Below are 19760 nucleotides of genomic sequence, written 5' to 3' on the forward strand. Positions count from 1 at the left end.
CGGTGGTGCTGCAGACAAGAGGGAGTGTGGCATTCAACAGTGACAACCCTTTCTACACCTACAAGAAAGAAATCTTGAAAAACAAACAAAAAACCCACTCTATCCATTTGACTTGGAAAAGCTGATACGCACGAGATTTCTTGAACTCCACTATGGACATTTCTGTTGCCATCTACTTCAGATTGATTTCACCCAGATCCTGTGGTAATGGGTAACTACTTAAAACCCCACCCTACAGATACTTCACAAGCAGTTCTCCGTATCTTCTTTGAAACACAGGAGGAGACTAAGGTAGGCCTGAATAGGCAGACAGGTAAATGGGAGTTGGGATGCAGATTGAAGGTGGAGTTGTGAAATTAGATTTGCACACATCTGGAGGCCCGAGCCTTCACAGAGACATGGAGTGACCATAACCATGAGTCACCGCTATTGTAGGAGCTATAGATATTATTATATGGACTAGGAGACAGGTGTATGTTTGCAATGTTTTTGAGAGTGAAGCTGATAAATACAGAGCCACATTGTACCAGACACTTGGCAACCCCTTCTTCGGGGATAAGAATTTATTCATGGAACTGGAAAGAAATGTCATTCACTTTACCATCAAATTAATAAAATATCACATTTGTATTACATCTTTCACCCTAAAATGACCCAAGTGTCTCACATGGTGAGTATACACATTGTGTGCCTTAAAGAACTACTTTGGAATACATGGATGGCTCCCAAACCAAATTCCGCAACAAGATTATAAATTTCCTCTGCATTAGCAAAATCTTAGCATGTTAGCCCCATCTATACTGGAGGGAGGGATGGATTGAGTTTAAGGGTATGCCTGCACTAGGGCTTGTCTACATTAGCCCCCTCCTCCAAAGGGGACATGTAAATGGGCCTGAGTGGAGAATAAAAATGAGGTGAAGTGCCCGCAGCTACATAGCTTGCCGGTGCTTTGAAGTTTGCAGCTTTAAAATTCTCAGGGAGAGAATTAGGTTAATGAGGTGCTGCCTATGAAGTGCAGCACCTCATTGCTATTTTCCGTTCGGGCTCGTTTATATGCCCCCTTCAAAGGAGGGGCTAGTGTAGACGAGCCCTAGGAGATTAGGAAGAATTTGTTCCATTTGATTTTTTGGTATCCAATTTTGTAAAGTCAAGGGTGTGTGTCCACACTGGCACAGGACATCAATGGAGTGTGTCTCCATGGGGGCGGGGGGGCAGCTTTGACTTTGTCAGCAATGCACTATGGGTATCTGTGCCACTGATTACCCACTGACCGGAAGCTTCCACACAGCAATTGACACACACTTCTGAACTTCCAGAGCAGGTCTCATTTTGGTACCGCTGTGCTTCAGAGTGGGGGGGGACAGAATTCACAGTGCTGCCCCCTTGCATTGTGGGTTGAGCGCCTAGTGTCTGATGGGACAAAAAAGTGACATGGGTGGTTCCAGGTGTGTGCCATCAGCCTCCCACAGTGCACTCATCTCTGCCTCTCCCTTTGGAAAGCAATGGCAAAAAATGTTTTTGCGCCCCTTTTTTCACTGTGCATCTGTGCAGACACCACTACAAGGTTAGTGACCATGGACCCTGTTTAGCATCAAACTCTTGCAGTGAGTATTGTGAGCGCCTCATCCATTATGCTGTGGTATGTGCAGAGCCTAAGCAGCTATCAGAGTGATGAAGACTCTAAGGAGGATATAGACATACACGAATGTGAAACACTGGAGAGGAAAAACAGGGAGATGCCGGCTGCAACTGATGCTTTATACAAAGTGGAGCACCAGCTCTGGTGCCATGAAACAAGCTCAGACTGTCAGGACCACATTGTTATGCAGGTATGGGATGATCAGCAGTGGCTACAAAACTTCCGCATATGGAAGGCCACTTTCATGGAACTTTGTGAATCCCATTCCCCATGCCCTGAAGCACAGCGATACCAAAATGAGACCTGCTCTGACAGTTCAGAAGTGTGTGACAATTGCTGTGTGGAAGCTTCCGGTCAGCGGGTAATCAACTCACAGTGGGTAAATCTACAGTAGTGGTTGCTGTGATCCAGGTAGCCAAGGCAATCAATACTCTTTCAACTACAAGGGATGATGACTCTGGGAAACGTGCAGGACACAGTTGATTGATTTGCCACCATGGGATCTCTAACTGCAGCTGGGTGACAGATGAAATGCAAATCCTTATCTTGACACCAGACCAACTTGCCACAGAGTACATAAACTGCAAAGGGTACGTCTCTATGATTTTGCACAGGCTGGTGGATCACAAGGATTGTTTCACTAACATCAACGCGGGATGGTTGGGAAAGGGGCGTGACACAAATCTTTAGGAACTCTGGTCTGTTCAGAAAGTTGCAGAATGGAACTTTCTTCACAGACCAGAAAATTACCATTGGAAACAAGCAGATGCCAAATGTTATCCGAAGCCTTTGCTTTGTCCATTAAAATTAAGATGTAAGTGCTGTAACTTTCAGTCATCACTGGTTTTAAGTCCTGTAACTTTATGTGAGCTTTGTTTTGTAGCCACAGCTAGGTCGAAGATAAGTTAGTAAGAAATTGTTTGTAGATACCATAAGTCTGTAAGAAATCCTGGCTGCACCTTTATAAACGAAATTGCTTTCTCTGGAGTGAGCTTTCCTTCCTTTGAGTGAGGAAAGTGTGAATGCGGGTGTGCAATAGAATCAGTGCCTGGCGCCAGCCTGTCTGGACAACCAGCAGCACCTTGATGGCCGGAGAATAATAGGAAGTGATCCCTGCAGAAGAACCCACCAAAGAAAGAGAAAGAGGCCCCATCAAGAGAAGATTAAAGTCCCATCTGCTGTTAGTTGATAACTCATGGTCATACAGCATCCACCATGCGTTCCCTAACTGCAGCTGGGTGACAGTGCATTCAGGGACAGTGGTGATGAATCATGGTTGTACAAAATGTTGAGACAGAAGAACAGGACAAGAACTATGGACTGAAACATAGAAGTATGGGTGCAAAGCTATAAGAGGGTTTCTTCTTGCCATCATCACTCCACAGGAGTTAGTATCAACTGGCTCGGGAGGTAGGAGGTGGCCTAGGAGCCAGGAATGGATGGTACTGACTGTTCTGAGAACTAAACTGACAAGAGAGCACAAGCTGACATGGGAGCAAGCTGACAAGGGGGTTGTACGATCAGCTCCCCACCCCGGATTTGTGACTGCAGGATAACACCCAGAGTCATCCTGGGAGATCCAGCTTACTCCTTGCTCCTTTGGTTATGGAGCCATATGCAGGCAGCCTGGACCACAGTAAGGAACAGTTCAAGTATAGGCTGAGCAAGTGCAGAATGGTAGTAGAATGTGTATTTGGATGTTTAAAAGCCAGGCTCAAGAGCCTCCAGACTCAGACATCAAAGAAAGCAACATTCCCCTTGTGGTGGCAGCCTGCTGTGTGCTCCATAACTTATGTGAAAGTAAGGGTGAGAATTTCATGCCACACTGGGGGGCCAAGGCACAGCACCTGGCCACAAATTATGAGCAGACACACACCACGGCAATAAGGAAAGCATGGTGAGGGCCACTGCTAATCAGGGAAGCTTTGAAAAACAGTTTTATGTTCATCGGATGCATCTGACAAAGTGGGCCTTTGCTCACAAAAGCTTATGCTCCAAAATAGCTGTTAGTCTATAAGGTGCCACAGGACTTCTTGTTAGCTTTATGTCTTTTGCTGTTTCGGAGGTGCCTCCTCTATGATGTGTGCTGGCCTGTAAAACCTAACCCCCCCACCCTACACCCTGTGTAACCTAAACACAAACAATAAAGACACTGTTTTTGAGAGCTTAATCATTTTTATTTCAGGGATAAAATGTAAAGGAACTCATGGTCTGGGGCTTCGGAGGTGGGTAAGTGAGGGCAAGAGGAATTTTCCTGTCCCAGGTAGGGGAATGTCAACCTTCTGCTCTGAGAAATGGCCCTGGCAGTGGAATGCAAACAGTTGATTCCCCCTCCCTGCATTCTGAGGCGCCAATAGGTGAGAGGGTGGAGAACATGATGAGGGGGCATGTGGTTCATCATGGGCTGCAGTAGGGCTCTGTGATCCTCTACCAGACACCTCAGGAGCTCCGTTTATCAGCCTCAGCATCTCCTCCATGGGCCATGCTTTCAAAACTGTGATTACAAAAGCAGTTTCTGCAGCTGTGCACAATGCAAGTAGGGATGGGGTGGGGGAATGGTGGCTTTCAGAGCTGTGGCAGTTGCAGTCACCAGGTGCTTCCCCTTCCTGCTTTGCTGGGTCATTGAGAGTTTCCCTTCCCTGAGGAGCCTGGGGAAGGGAAGGGAGGTGGGAGGCCGGCATGGCAGTGAAGCTTGTGCTATCAGGGCTGTGTGGCTTTCACAGTTGCCATGTAGTTTCCCGCTGCTTGGCTGGGACAGTGCAAGTTCCCTTCCCCCAGGAGCCCAGGAAAGGGAAAGAAAGGGAAGGGAAGGGAGCGGGGTGGTCTAGATGTGGTGGAGCAGCTTGTGCTATCATAACTTAATGCTCCTTCCTCTAGGTTGGAATGCAAGGTATCAGTCTCTTTAGAATAGCACACATTGATAAGGAATGGATGCTGACTGAATGTGGATGGAAGGCTGGTCAGTATGCTGCAATGCTCTGTGCTGCAATGATGCCAGATTACTTACTGGTGTCTAGGCATGGAAAGGTGTCCTATCGCAGTCGTTGGAATAAGGCAGGCCTCCCCAAAAACCTCATGAGAAGGAGTAAAGAGTGCCCACCTGAGACCTTTATGGAGATGTGCAGGGAGGACTGCCGCTCTAACCCCAGGCATGTTAACAAGCAGTTCTGGGGGAGGGTCCAGGTACAGTGCCCACCACAGATCAGACCCAATTGTCTTAATCCACTTGTAGCATGATTAAAAATGAGAACTCACCAGAAACGCCCTCCCCGCCATGAGGATCTGGCTACGTAACGTCCTGGGAGGAGGGGATGAGATCCAAAGTTAAAAAAAGTTCCTGACTGCCAGTGAGATCAGCTGCTCCATTCGCCCACTGACCATTGCCTCTTCCTTCTCTTCCTCATCCTCCATGTCTTCCCTGATGTTGTCAGAGGCTCCCTGAGGAATCTCTTGGGAGGTACCCACAGTGTGGGGACAGTGGTTGCTCCCCCACCCCCCCAAATCCCATGCATCTTCTCATAGAAGCAGTACGCTTGTGGCAATGACCCAGAACATCCGTTTGCTTCCTGTGTCTTCTGGTACACCTGCCTGAGCACCTTGATTTTCATGCGGCACTGCCTGCTCCCCATGGTGCATTCCTTTTTCACTGTGCTCTGTGACATCTTGGCATAGATGTCTACATTTCCTTTGCTGCTTTGTAGTTCTGCCAGCATAGCTTCATCCCCCTGCCCCCACAGCAGTAAGGTTCTGGCTCTCCTAACACTCCTTGCAGAAGCTCATCTGTGATGCTGAGAATTCACGGCCAGATAAGCTGTTGAGGTGTGCTACCAAGGAGTACGGCTTGCACCGCTTGCCAGGCAGGTGAAACATGAAATGAAATTCAAGCTTTCCTGGGCCCTTTCCAGCATACCTGGAGCAATGTAGGACATCTCCAGGAGACCAAGAACATTGAATTTCACAAAGCTCTGTGTGCAATACCCTAAAGTTGATCATACAAGGTCAATTGTGGCATTATTTCTCATGAAAAGTAGATGAACTAAAGCCGACCTTAGGAGCCTTTAAAGTCAGCAGAATGGACCTGCAGCGTGGATTGAATGCTTAGAAATTCAACCTAAGTCAGCTAAGTTTGACTTAACATCCTAGTGCAGACCAAGCCTAAACAGATACAAGTCAACATATTTAAGTGCTGTTAAAAAAACATTAACATTAGGGCTGTTCAGGAACCACCATTGGCATTTCACATCAAATTCTGAAATGCTGAATTTTTTCCTTCTGATTTGCTTTGTGGAAATTTCTAGGTTTCCCACTAAACAAAATTTGCAAAAGTAAAAAACAATTTTAGGAAATATTACACTTCAATAAAATCAAAATAATTTGTATCCACTTTGACTTTCTATATTATAATTCAGAACAGTGTTTCTTAAACTCTGTGCTGTGAGTGTCTGGAAAAATACACTGATGGCATATACTTTCTGTTATGAGACCTGATTAAATTACTTCATTTTTGACTTTTTGATGTATATGCTGCTGTTAGGAAAAAAAACCCACACCTGACAATTTCTTGGAAGAAAATGTGCATAGGTGTTCTGCATAAAAACATTGCTTGGTGTTACACGGGCTCAAAGGCTGTGTCTACACTAGAGAGTTTTGTTGACAGAAGGGGACTTCTGTCAACATAACTCAGGAAGCGTCTGCACACACAAAATGTTCCATCAACAGAGTCTACACAGAACTCTGCATTTGCCTCAACAGTGTCATCCCTCGAAAATAACAGCTACGCCTGCACTAGAGCACTCTTTCAAAAGAGTGCCTTTTGAAAGAGAGTAATCGAAAGATACCCTTTTGAAGGAGAGTGTCATAAAATCATAGAATCATAGAATGCTAGGACTGGAAGGGACCTTGAGAGGTCATCGAGTCCTGCCCCCTGCCCTCATGGCAGGACCAAGTACTGTCTAGGCCATCCCTGATAGACATTTATCTAACCTGTTCTTAAATATCTCCAGAGATGGAGATTCCACAACCTGCCTAGGCAATTTATTCCACTGTTTGACCACCCTGACAGTTAGGAACGTTTTCCTAATGTCCAACCTAAACTTCCCTTGCTGCAGTTTAAGTCCATTGCCTCTTGCTCTCTCCTCAGAGGCCAAGAAGAACAAGTTTTCTCCCTCCTCCTTATGACTCCCTTTTAGATACTTGAAAACCGCTATCATGTCCCCCCTTAATCTTCTTTTTTCCAAACTAAACAAGCCCAATTCTTTCAGCCTTTCTTCATAGGTCACATTCTCTAGACCTTTGATCATTCTTGTTGCTCTTTTCTGGACCCTTTCCAATTTCTCCACATCTTTTTTGAAATGTGGTGCCCAAAACTGGACACAATACTCCAACTGAGGCTTAATCAGCGCAAAGTAGAGCAGAAGAATGACTTCTTGTGCCTTGTTCACAACACACCTGTTAATGCATCCCAGAATCATGTTTGCTTTTTTTGCAACAGCATCACACTGTTGACTCATATTTAACTTGTGGTCCACTATGACCCCTAGATCCCTTTCTGCCATACTCCTTCCTAGACAGTTGCTTCCCATTCTGTATGTGTGAAACTGATTGTTCCTTCCAAAGTGGAGCACTTTGCATTTGTCCTTATTAAACTTCATCCTGTTTACTTCAGACCATTTCTCCAATTTGTCCAGATCATTTTGAATTTTGACCCTACCCTCCGAAGCAATTGCAGCCTCTCCTAGCTTGGTATCATTGGCAAACTTAATAAGTGTACTGTCTATGCCAATATCTAAATTGTATCTACACATGGGCTGGGGCTGGCACCGTCAATGAGCGCCTTCGAAAGGGCCACCCACCATATCAAAAGGGGACGTCCAGGCGGTCGAAAGACCATCTACTTGCACCAACATCCTCTTTTGAAAGAAAGGGCCAGGTAATGCTGCAGATGCGGTTGCAGGGTGGCCAAGCCCTTCTGGGGCTGCAGCAAGTCACTCCTTTAAAGCCCCCCCACCAACAATTTCGGCTTGCACAGCACAAGGCCTGTGGAGCTGCCACAAGCCCTGCAGACACAGTGCCTGCAGAGAGAGCCATGGAGCAGCAGCAGCTCAACAGCCTGCTGGCCACTGCCAGCAGAGTGGCCACCCTGCAGCTCCTGTCAGGGGGACTCCCAGGCACAGAAGGGGATGTTCCAGACCATGGGGTCCTCTGTTGGCTCTGAAGCTACCCTGCCAGCTCAGAATGGTGGGAGCAACTGGTCATGGGGCAGTGGGATGATGACCGGTGGCTCCGGAATTTCTGGATGTGGTGGCAGACCTTTCTGGAGCTGTGGCAATGGCTGTCCCCAGCTCTGAGACACCAGGACACCTGGATGCAGTGCGCCATCCCCACGGAGAGGTGGGTCACAATAGCTGTCTGGAAGCTGGCCACTCCAGACAGCTACTGCTCTGGGGGACATGAATTTGGTGTGGGCCAGGCCACAGTTGGGCTGTCGTGATGGAGGGAAAGAGGCCAGGACATGCAACCCTCAGGAAGGTGGAGGTCTGGGATGGGCCTGGGGTGGGCCTGGCATGCCCTGCACACCCTCACAGGTGCCTATGTCCTTCCCCTTGCAGATGGTGCGCACACTCAATGCCATGCTCCACCAGAGGGTCATCTGCATCAGGGACCTGGACGTGGGCTTTGCCGCAGTGGGGTTCTCGAATTGCTTCAGGGCCCTTCATGGGACCCATATGCTCATCCATGCCCCAGGGCACAGCAGAGGACAATTCATAAACAGGAAGGACTACCACTGGGTGGTCCTACAGGCCATGGTGGACAGCCCAGGCCGGTTCCAGGACGTGCATGTGAGCTGGCCAGGCTGCATGGATGACATGTAGGTTTTCTGCAACTTAGGCCTGTGTCACTGGCTGGAGGCAGGGCTCTACACCCCCACCAGAAGGAGATCCCATTGGGGGACACCACAGTGCCCCTCTGCCTGGTAGGTGACACAGCATATCTGATCCAGCCCTGGCTCATGCAGCCCTATATGAGCCACCCACCTCTCCAGCCAGGAGTGCTTCAACACCCAGCTGAACCACGCCTGCCAGGTGGTTGAACGAACCTTTGGCAGCTTGAAGGGGTGGTGGCACTGCATCCTCGCCTGCATGAAGGTGGGTGTCCTCAATGTTCCCAGGGGGTCAACGCCTGCTACACTCCACAACATTGTGGAGAGTAAGAGGGAGGACTTTGTGCAAGGGTGGGCACCCAAGGCCAGCATGGTCTACCCCCAGCTAGCCACCACCCCAAGCTGCCAGGCCCACCAGGACTGGATCTGTGCCCGGGGGGCCCTGTGCCATTACTGTGAGCATGGGCCCCAGTGAGCAAGGCCCCAGCCACTCCCGGCAGGTCTCATGCACACTTCTCCCTCTCAACCCTCTGCACCCCAAGTTGCCACGTCCCGCACACCACCACTGCCCCCCACCCCCGAGCACATAGCACGCCGTGGTTTGGAAAAATAAAGGGCTATATTGTGCACCAGAAAAATGTGTGGATAATCTGTACTAAGAATAACATAACGTCCAACTATTTACAGAGGGGGCTAACTATTTACAGAAGGAGGGGGACCCAGTTGGCCAGCCCAGTGGGCCATCACTCTGGGGCAGGGATGGAGGGCCTTGACCTGCCAGCCACAGGACCCACAACCCCACCTTGTCTGGGGTCCTCGGTGGGGCTGGGAGGGGGCAGGAAGGTAGGGCTGGGGATCAGCCTCAGCCTGGTGGTCTGGGGGCCAATGGAGCCCTCTCCTGGGGGCCTGGTGGGTGGAGCCACAGAGTGAGGGGAAGCAGGTGAGGCAGCAGGTGGGGCAGCTGGGGTGGGGGGTGGCAGGAGGGGGCAGCCAGGCCAGCAGCTATTGATACATGGCCTCCACATCCTAGAATGTGGTAAGAAAGTCCCCCCAGGCCTCCAGGCAGCCTCCCCACCGAAGGCGCCACTCTGCCAGCTGCATCTGCTGCTAGACAGAGGCAGCGAGCTAGGGGGTCCTCTGCTGGCTGCCTGTGGCCCCTCTGTGACCAGGACTGTCCTGGTGCTGGGGGTGGCTCTGGCTGCCTGCTGTACCTTACTTCTAGGGGGCTCTCCAGGACCACAAATGGGGCGAGGCTCTCCCGGCCCTCAGATGGCGTGGCTGTGGAAACAGGAGGGAAGAGAGGAACAGGCTGTGCGTACCTACCTCTGACCCACGGCCCATGCCCGGTCCCCCTGTGGATGGTGGATCCTCATCCCCTGTCCCTCAGGTGTGGGCATGCCCCCTTGTGCAGTCCACTCCCCCCCACCCCCGGGGACAGGGTGCAGCGCTGTCCATGGGAGCAGGTGCTGACGGGCACTCGCGGCCATGCCACCATCCAAAAGGCTGTGGTCTGGATGGGTCTGCTGGGGGTGTGGGGGGGCTCCTGGTTGTGTACGGTGCCCCTGCTCCAACATGCAGGTTGTGTGCTCTGTTGGGTATGTACCTGAGGGTCCACTGCCAAGGTTGGGGGGTGGCCATCTGGCTGATGCCCGGCTGGAGGTGCAGGAGGGGAGGTCTATGACTAGGTCCCCCTCCTCAATGGACCAGTCCCCGGCTGCAGCTGGCTGTCTGTGGCCCTGGTGCTATGGGGCTGGCCAACGGTTCCAGCTAGGGCTTCTCAGCTGAGATGTCCAGGATGGCAGGTGGGGAGGTGTCCCAAGGGCCAGGATGCCCTGGAGCTCCTGGTAGAAAGGGCATGAAGTGGGGGCAGCCCCTGACCGGCTGGCTGAGTCCGAAGCCTGGGTGTAACCCTGCTGCAGCTCCTTGACCTTACTCCTGACTTGGTCAGCAGTGCAGGCAGGGTGACCCCAGGTACTCAGGCCCTCAGCCAGCTGGGCAAAAGTAGCTGCATTCTGCCATTCGTGCCTGTGTCCTGGAGCACCTCCTCCTCCTGCGAGAGCCCCAGCAGGTCCCGGAGCTCATGCTCTGTCTAGGAGGGGTGCACTCTACCCCCCCCGCTGGACCCCTGGGTGCGCTCGGAGAGGGGGGCCCTGGGGCTACTCACATGGCTGACTGGTGGTCATGCTGCTTCAGTAGCCACTGGGGGTCTGGCTGAAGTGTGCAGGGGCACCACATGCAATGGGTGCTGCCTGCACCCTCTCAGTTTCCTGCAGTAGGGTTTCCTGGTCAGTGCAGCTCTAAGAGCCACTGCACACACAGACCATAGAGCCCCTCACGCGCTGGGTAGCACATCTCTGCCTGACAGCTGATCGCTGCCATGGTGGACCCCACTCTTTCGAAAAAGCAGGACGCAGAGCGTCTACACATGTCCTTTTTTGAAAAAAGACGTTGAAAGGGGGACCTCTTCCTATTTCCTCTTTGAAAGAGTGATTTCGATTCCTGTGGCGCCTACCATCGATTTCATGTTCAAAAAAGCACGCTGCGTGTGTAGACGTGCCACTTGCTGCTTCAAACTGGGGCATGCTCTTTCGAAAGAATTGCCTGGTGTAGACACAGCTAATGTGCAGTGTACACACTTCTGTTGACAGAGAGGGCTTCCAGTTGCCAGGTAACTCTGCAGAGCTGCCATTCTGCTTTCTGTCACCACAGGGCGGCACAGCCTGGCAATAACAGAGCAAGTTCTGTGTAGCAGCAATCTGTCGACTTAGGTTCTGTCAAGATTTCTGTGTCGACAGTAATGTATGTTGACAAATGCTTCTAGTGTAGACGTTGCCAAAAAATTTAAGAAATGTTGATCTAGCATATAAAATAAATAATAGAGGTAAAGAAATTTCAAAGTGGAAAACTGAAGCGTCTCAGTCCATGGAAGTCAAAACAGGACATTTTGACCGCACAGAATGCTTCATTTTGATATTTTTAAAAATGCGATTTTATCAATATTGAGACACTGCTGGGGAAGTTTAGGTTGCAACAAAATGGCATTTCATAAGGAAGAAACACTTTTGCTGGAACATATTTGACCACTTCTAATTAGCATCCAATTTGTACAGGCCTTTAATAATTGAGTTATGCAGTTTGTGGTCTATGCTAGAGATGGAGGCGATTAGGTATTGCAGACAAGAGCTATGTATTAAAGAGAGTTGAAAACAATGCAATTTTTGTTTTGCAAAACATGTCAAAATTACATTTTTGTCAAAATTTAATATTTAAAATACAAAATTTCATTGAAAAATTAGGTCAAGTTTTAATACATTTTGGCCAGCTCTGTTCACCATTCACTGATTGCTAAGCTCTATTGTATGTCTGATCTTACTCAGGATGCCTAAAGCTCAAGGGAGCATAAGAAAAACAAACGATGTATTTAAGTAACAAAACCAAAGGATTTTTCTAAAATAAAATGTGAACACTTATGAGCTGCTCAGCAGGAAGCTGAGATCACTTCACAAAAGTTCACAAACTCAGTTTCTTTTGCCTCTTGCAGAGCAAAAGTGACACAATGTTAACATGAAAGAACAGAACTTTGACGTGTTGGGTGATTCTGTGACAGATTTTCATGATCATAAAAACCATCCTTGCTTCTCTGTTAAGACCCTTGATCCACACTTATCAAACTTGTCAATAGTAGCTTAATTCAAGAGAAGAGAGACAAGAAAGAGAAGTCTTTTGTTCATTTTCAGCATCCAGCAAGAGGCAAAGGTCAATCACTGTTTATGCTATTATAAACAAGCTAAGGCTATGTCTATACAAGGCAAAGCAAGCTGACTGCAGATACGTTAGAACTGACGTATCTTCACCAGCTTACCTGGCTGTCCTTACTGAAGAAGTCATGTATCTCATGAGGAGAACAGGGGCTGACTGCAACCTGAGAGGTCAGTTTCCAACCCCTGAAAAGTCCCTACCAGACACGCGAAATCAAACCCCAGAAGATCGACCCTGGGCGTGTCAATCTTCTGGGCTAGTGCAGAGAGCCTTAAAAGCAAAGTTTTCCACTTGAAAAACAAACAAACTTGTGACAATCCTTTATGTGTTACCTTCGATGAAGTACAAAATGAGCATTTTAAAGAAATAACTGATGCCTTTAGCCTTTGATATACTCCTCCACACAAATTTCGTCTGCGAGACTCACTCCTATTGATTGCTACACTGAAAAATTAATTCAAGTGTTCTATGCTCGAGTAGTCCTTCTGAGCTAGCCTAGCTCGAGAAGCAGCAGGAACGCTGCAAAGTAACACACTATAGCTGCGTCTACACGTGCACGCTACTTCGAAGTAGCGGCACCAACTTCGAAATAGCGCCCGTTGCGTCTACACGCGTCGGGTGCTATTTCGAAGTTAACTTCGACGTTAGGCGGCGAGACGTCGAAGTCGCTAACCTCATGAGGAGATAGGAATAGCGCCCTACTTCGACGTTCAACGTCGAAGTAGGGACCGTGTAGACGATCCGCGTCCCGCAACGTCGAAATTGCTGGGTCCTCCATGGCGGCCATCAGCTGCGGGGTTGAGAGATACTCTCTCTCCAGCCCCTGCGGGGCTCTATGGTCACCGTGGGCAGCAGCCCTTAGCCCAGGGCTTCTGGCTGCTTCTGCGGCAGCTGGGGATCTATGCTGCAGGCACAGGGTCTGCAACCAGTTGTCAGCTCTGTGTATCTTGTGTTGTTTAGTGCAACTGTGTCTGGGAGGGGCCCTTTAAGGGAGCGGCTGGCTGTTGAGTCCGCCCTGTGACCCTGTCTGCAGCTGTGCCTGGCATCGCATCCCTATTTCGATGTGTGCTACTTTGACGTGTAGACGTTCCCTCGCTGCGCCTATTTCGATGTTGGGCTGAGCAACGTCGAAGTTGAACATCGACGTTGCCAGCCCTGGAGGACGTGTAGACGTTATTCATCAAAATAGACTATTTCGATGTCGCAACATCGAAATAAGCTATTTCGATGTTGGCTGCACGTGTAGACGTAGCCTATGTGAGCAAATTGATCCCCACCAGCACGGCATTCACTTGTGTGGCATTATATTTTTGTCTTCTCTCACACAAAGGTGTTTTTTCTCTGGTAGATTGTTTACAGCAAGAGAACAGGTCACAGTTGTCCCACTCTAAAATCCTAAATACAAAGAACTTATATTGGTCATTGCGGGATATGTATGTGAGGCCAGCACTATATTCCTATTCTCCACTAGGATTTTTAGGTGGGCTCATCCTTAGTTTCTGCATCACAGTATCTAAGCTTCACTGAGGAAAAAAGAAATACGTAACAGCACTAAAAAGCATTCAAAACTTTTCCTGTAATCATCATCTGAAAAGGGGGGGATTTAATGTCCCAGTTGCTCCAAGGCATTTGGTATAATTTTGAAAGTTTCTTTTTCCATAGCTGCCACCAGCATGAATAATTTGAAATTTGCATATATATTTGAAAAGGCCTTTAAAAAAAGCACATTTTTCACATGAGGCTATAATTACAAAAGCAATTTAGAGGCTTCAGAGGGCACATCTATGAAGCTGCAGAAATGAGCTTCCCAGTCCGAGTCCACAGACTTGGGCTTGCAGGGCTACTGCTCCACAATAGTTGTGCAGACAGCGCTTTACAGTTGCGGCTCAGGAAGGAGCCCTTCACAGGCTTCAAAGCTAAAGCCACAACTTTTAAGCAATGTCTACAAGAGTGCAAACATGATTCCTGATAGTGCAAAGCTGTTAACCTGGGCAAGATTTCACTTTCATAAGCTCTGTTGACCAACCCAGAAAAACACAGTAGATTACAGTTCACTGCTGTCTTGGTGAAAATGTGACCCAATCTAATTAACAAAGAAATGGAACAATACCATGTCAAAACTGAAAATGATTCAGATAACTTTTTCTGTTCCTGAGCTTATACACAAAGGTCAGAGGTCAAGCCAGAAAAAGGAAAGTGAAAAGTTGCTCCTGTAACATAAAAGTTAAAAATCCAGGTTAAAGCCTATATTTGTGCAAGAGATTGAGACACGACTTTTTGCATCTAAATTGTTGAAATGTTAACAACTAAAAAACAAAATCACGGAAAAAAGAATTTATTTTAGAACTTTAAAAAACTGCAAATGATCTGCATCCGTATCCACCCAGTTGAGCATCAATCAAATGTTTCTTATTGCTCTGTTGGAAGTTTTATTATTATTTTTTAAATTATTGGTTTGGTCAAATTCTGAAATAGATTGGGTGCTGACAGAGCAAAGAAATCAAAGTGAACTGTGCTTAAGAAAGAGATAACAGAGCAGAAGCCTTAACTAGTTCATAGGCAATGGACTCAGTGATAGATTGCAGTCTTTTTACTTACATAATGGCAAGCTTGTTAACTTTTCCAGCATATGTTCATTGCTCTGCTTCCTACACCCCTCTTTATCTAAAACTAGTTACTGCTCACCACACCTCATCACCATGCCACCTGGCACTATGCCAATCATTCCATTCTGAATAGCAAGGAGAACAACAGGTACACATATACAGTACATTTGATAGCCACAAGGCTGTGTCTACGCACTGAGATTGCGGCAGGTTTCAGACACACGAGCCTAAGTGTTGTTGGCCCTACTTCTTCTTTTCACTTGAGATTTCGAAGTCACAGTATTCGTAAAAAGATTTTTCAAGTTTGTATTTGTTTACTTGCTTCCTGTTTCTTTGTACATAATGAAGTTCTGTTTTTTTGGAGAGAATACTTCCAAATACACCTGGAGAATACACCTGGCATTACAGTCAACAGCAAGAAGCAAAGCCCCACCCATAGTAAGAACAAAGAAGAGATGTTGTGTAATTATCACATTAGATAATGATACAGGAAGTTGTCCCTGAATAGCCCTTCATTTAACATGAATGCTAATATGTGAGTTATGTCTTGCTCAAACAACTTATGCCTCCCTCCAACTTTTATTTGTATCCTTCAATTTTTTACCATCCTTCTTTACAATAATTGGTCTAAAGTTGCTGTTTGTGATTTGTAAAAGGGCATGCCCCACCACAAGGCTTGCACTCTTCACCTCTGCCCTATTTCCTAGTGAGCCTGAGTTAAGACTACATGAAATACCACTGAAAGGTGTGCTGGGCTAAGCTGTACTGTATCTTATGCTGAATCACAAACAAAGAATGCGAACGAAAGTACGAAGACAAAAGAAGGCTGAGGCAAGCAGACCAGCCAGCTCCAATGAAAAAAGCTTTCAACACTGACAACCATGGCGGTTCCTGCTTAAACAGCCCATCTAGCCCTCCAGACTAAGGTGACCAGTTGTCCTGTTTCTGGTGGGGCAGCCCCATATTTTGGGTGCCAGGAAGGTGTCACAATTTATTTTCCAATGGGGCTAATTGCCCCATATCTATGGGGGGAGCAGCTGCCGCCCAGTTCCCACCATGCATCAGCGTGGCCTGGTTCCCCTGCGCCTCCTGGGAAAGCTGGGAGGAGAGGAGCAACGGCAGCTCCCATTGCTTCCCAGCTCTCCATGTCTTGGTGGAACCAGGAGGAGCCGCCCCTCCACCCCTTATCTCCCTGTCCTGTATTTGGGATAGGGAGATGTGGTCACTCTACTTCAGGTAGGCTGCCAGCCGCTCAGTCACAGCCATGCACCTGTTGCTGTGCGTATAATCTAACAAACACAAAATGGTTCAGACTTACAAGGAATCCCTTTCCCCACTCCACTTGTTGAGACTGCCCATAGCTGCCAATTGCCACAAATAAACAATAAAGTCATCATCTATTTCAAGGATATGGGGGTTGCCTTATTTGGAGTAACAGACAAGACCACTGTGACTGACTGTGGCCTTCTTCAGCTGCATGCTCTGCAGCTGGCTATTCCAATAGCTCTTTTCAGAGAGGTAGCCGTGTTAGTCTGTATCTTCAAGAACAAGAAGTCCTGTAGTACCTGATAGACTAACAGATATTTTGGAGCATAAGCTTTCATGGGCAAAGACCCGCTTCATCAGATGCATGGCTCTTGTGTCTTGCTGTTCAAATTCAGCAGTCAGCCTGTCTCACCCCTGCATCGTAATGGCAGATTTCACCCTTTTGCCTCACAGACATTATGTATTACACAATATGCAGATATCACCACAAGCATATTTTTTAGTCTACACTAGACCTTACACCTGACTGCAGATAAGGAAATCTAGCTAAGGGAAACTGCACAGTTAGAATTGACATATCTGCAATCAAGTGTAAGGTCTGTCCTCACTGAGGGAGGTTGACAAGAGCATTTCTCCCATCAACCTCCCTTACTCCTCACAAAAGCAGTACAGGGGGTCGACTGCAGATCCCAGAGAGATCAATTTCGTGAGTCTTTACCAGACGCACGAAATTGAACTCTGAAAGATTGACCCTCAACAGGTTGATCTCCCATTAAGTGTAGACATACCCTCAGATACAATCTGTTGAAGAAAGCTGCGGTAGGACATCTTTAATCTACTAAAAGCATACTCCGCAGTCATTCTCCACTTGTTAAGACGGTAGTTTTCCCTTGATCTCCAGGGTGACCAGTGTACTGCTTTATGAGCCAGAGAAGCAAGGTGTATGCTGTGTCCCTCTCCCCCGCAAAAATTAATATTGACATTTCAATATCACCTGTGGTGATCTGCCTGTTAGGGAAAGCATCCCTTCTTGCAGCTTTATGGGGGGAAAAAATCACATGTTCTTAAATATGTACATGTCATGCATGTTCCTTGACTAGCCCACACTGATCGGTGAAGCAAATTAGTGGCTGTGTAACCATGAAAAGATATCCTTTTCTGCTGATGCACTCAGAGGTGAAGTTGCTTCATGGAGAAGAGGGATGTCTGTGTGCTAATGCCCACCTAAGTTTTGTAACCCCACTTACATGAATCCATTCACTACTTGGTACTTTACCAGGAGTCACTGCCCTGTGCAGTGACATGTATTTGTTGTCCAGCTGTGCAGGGTTGTTAATTGCCCCCAGTGCAAATTTTCCAGGTCCAAATGGATCCTAGTGATGGAAAGCAACCTAGTGTTGCAAGCATCCAAAGCACGATCCCCACTTGCTTCTCAGCTAGGGATGTAAAATCCCATTTACTTGGTTAACAGGTTAAATGATAGGTTTACATGGTTAGCCAATTAACTTGGGGCATGCCAGGGACCATGGCTGCTCCAGACAGGCTGGATTTTCTCTGCCTGTGGTAGCGTGGCTGAAGCAGCCCTGGTCCCGGCATGCCACAGGCAGGGATGCTCCAGCTGCACAGAACAGCTCTGGTCCCAGGCATGCTACTGTACATGGCCTGTCCAGCAGCCCCAGCCCCTCTCCCCGCTGCTACAGATGGGGACTGCTCCTGCGAGGCTGGAGACCTCCCACTCTAAGTAGGCATGGGGCACTGGAGCAACCCCCTGCCTATATTGGGCAGGAAGCTGCTCCAGCCCATCAGTTAACCATTAACACCTCTATTCTCCACTATCAATGGAGCTCTCATTGTGCTGTCCCTGGGCTGTGTGTCTGAGGTGAGTTTAGCACACAGATCCAGACATTCGGCCTTTTGCACACGGAAGTTCCGCAACCAAGTCTGCATTATGATGAATTCCCACCACTCAGCGCTCATTTCAGAGGCCTCCACATTATAATTGTTGTGGAGCAGCTTTGCAAATGCCAGCTGCAACCCGGCTTTTTCTTGGAAGGCAGAGCGGAGGGGGCCTACGTTCTTCCACATACAATTATTGGTAGGGAACTTTGCTTCCTCTCTGCCATTTCTCAGAGCAGTGAAAAGACAGAAGCAGCATCTGTTCCTTATCAGCAACACTCCTGAGCACAGTGCTGAGCTCTGCAAGATCCCTGTCTGCCAGTAAGACAGCCGTGACACAAGGTACAGGCCAGGGGGACTTTTTTTTTTTTTTAAACAATTGCAAAAATTATGAGATGTGGAAAGTATTATAGGGCTGGAAAGTTGCATGGTGGGAACATGATCCTTAGCTCCCTGAAATCCCTGGGCAAATTACTGGTATCCTACAAAACACTATGCAATGATCCCCAAAGCAGTAAGCCAGAGGATGGTGCAGGGCATGCTAAAGAGAGCAGATGGCACTCCCTGTTTTATACCATCACATGACTTTTTAGTGAGTATGCACAGTGTTGACACAACACTGCTGGGGCTAAAGGACAGCTGGACTAGTTAAGCAACCCTGGAAGCAGAGATAGGGCCAGCCCAGGCAGAAAGCGGGGAGAAGGATAGAAGCTGAGGGGCCGGGGTGACTGCTGAGGAGGGCACGGGGCAGGGTTTTACCACGTAAAAAAGCAACAAGAATCCTGTGGCACCTCCTAGACTAACAGATACGTAAGACGTGAAAAAGAGGATCCCCTGAGAGGGAGTGTCTCTGTGTCAGTGGCTACCAACTCACCCTGTTCCCGTGTGTATAGTACACTAGCGCTACCTGAGCTGGTAGATTACTCCCTCCCCGGGGTGTCCTCTTTTTGGAAAGGTCAAACAGAGTCACCCTAGTGCTCCCCCCCCCCACCACTGCCAGCCCAAGGCAGGGAGAAGACAATCCCCCTCTGCCCCAGGCACCCCCGCTCCAGCCCCGGGACTGCCCAGAGGTGGCCTCGCCCGTGCCAAGGAGCTGCAGGGCTGGGAGGGAACGAGAAACCCCGACCCAGCTGATGTCCCCCGGGCAGGGACACAGCGCCGAGCTCCGGCCGCCAGCCCCGCAGGGCGCCAAGAGGTGTTTGGGGGGGGGGGGGGGGGGTTGCTGCTGCCCCGCTCCCGCCGGCGCGCTACTCACTGCTGCAGCCCGGCCGCATCTTCCCGGGACTCCCGCCGGCCCCTGAGCTAGTCCGCCGCGAGCCCGTCCGCGCCCCGCGTTCGCCGCACCTGTGCGCCCGGCCGGGCAGGCGCGTCCCAAGGGCGCGGGTGAGTCACACCCGCGCCCGCGCCCGCGCAGCAAGGACTCCGCCGCGCGGTAGTCCAGGGGCCGCCCTGCCTGGGGGGGGTGGGGTTGAGGAGCGAGGAAGGGGGAAGCCTCCGTGCCAGCCCCGCTTGCAGCGCTTTCGGTTTCGCTTTCGAGGGGCGGAGGCGATGCCAAGCGGAATCTGCAGGCGCCAGTCTTCCGCCTGCTGCAGGGGGTGTAAGCGCAAAGGGGTGGGGAGGATAAGAGCTGCCCTATACAGGGTGAGATTGGGGGCGGGGGAGAAAATGAGTGAGCAAATCGGGGGCAGACAGGCCAGGCTTCAGCAGCGCTCCC

The 19760-nt window shown here is 49.0% G+C and overlaps 1 protein-coding gene across 1 annotated transcript in view; it reads right to left on the reverse strand.

Annotated features, from left to right (window-relative positions):
- Positions 1 to 19470, reverse strand: part of FAM3B (FAM3 metabolism regulating signaling molecule B) — a 35742-nt gene extending 16272 nt beyond the window's left edge. The window contains exon 1 of the mRNA XM_074983417.1: positions 19302 to 19470. Coding sequence (XP_074839518.1) covers positions 19302 to 19320 — 19 coding nt within the window. The 5' untranslated portion in view covers positions 19321 to 19470. The remainder of the gene's footprint in view (positions 1 to 19301) is intronic.
- Between the last annotated feature and the right edge of the window lie 290 nt (positions 19471 to 19760).

The sequence above is a fragment of the Carettochelys insculpta genome, chromosome 1, assembly GCF_033958435.1.
Source record: "Carettochelys insculpta isolate YL-2023 chromosome 1, ASM3395843v1, whole genome shotgun sequence".
In the NCBI taxonomy this organism is placed as follows: Eukaryota; Metazoa; Chordata; order Testudines; family Carettochelyidae; genus Carettochelys; species Carettochelys insculpta.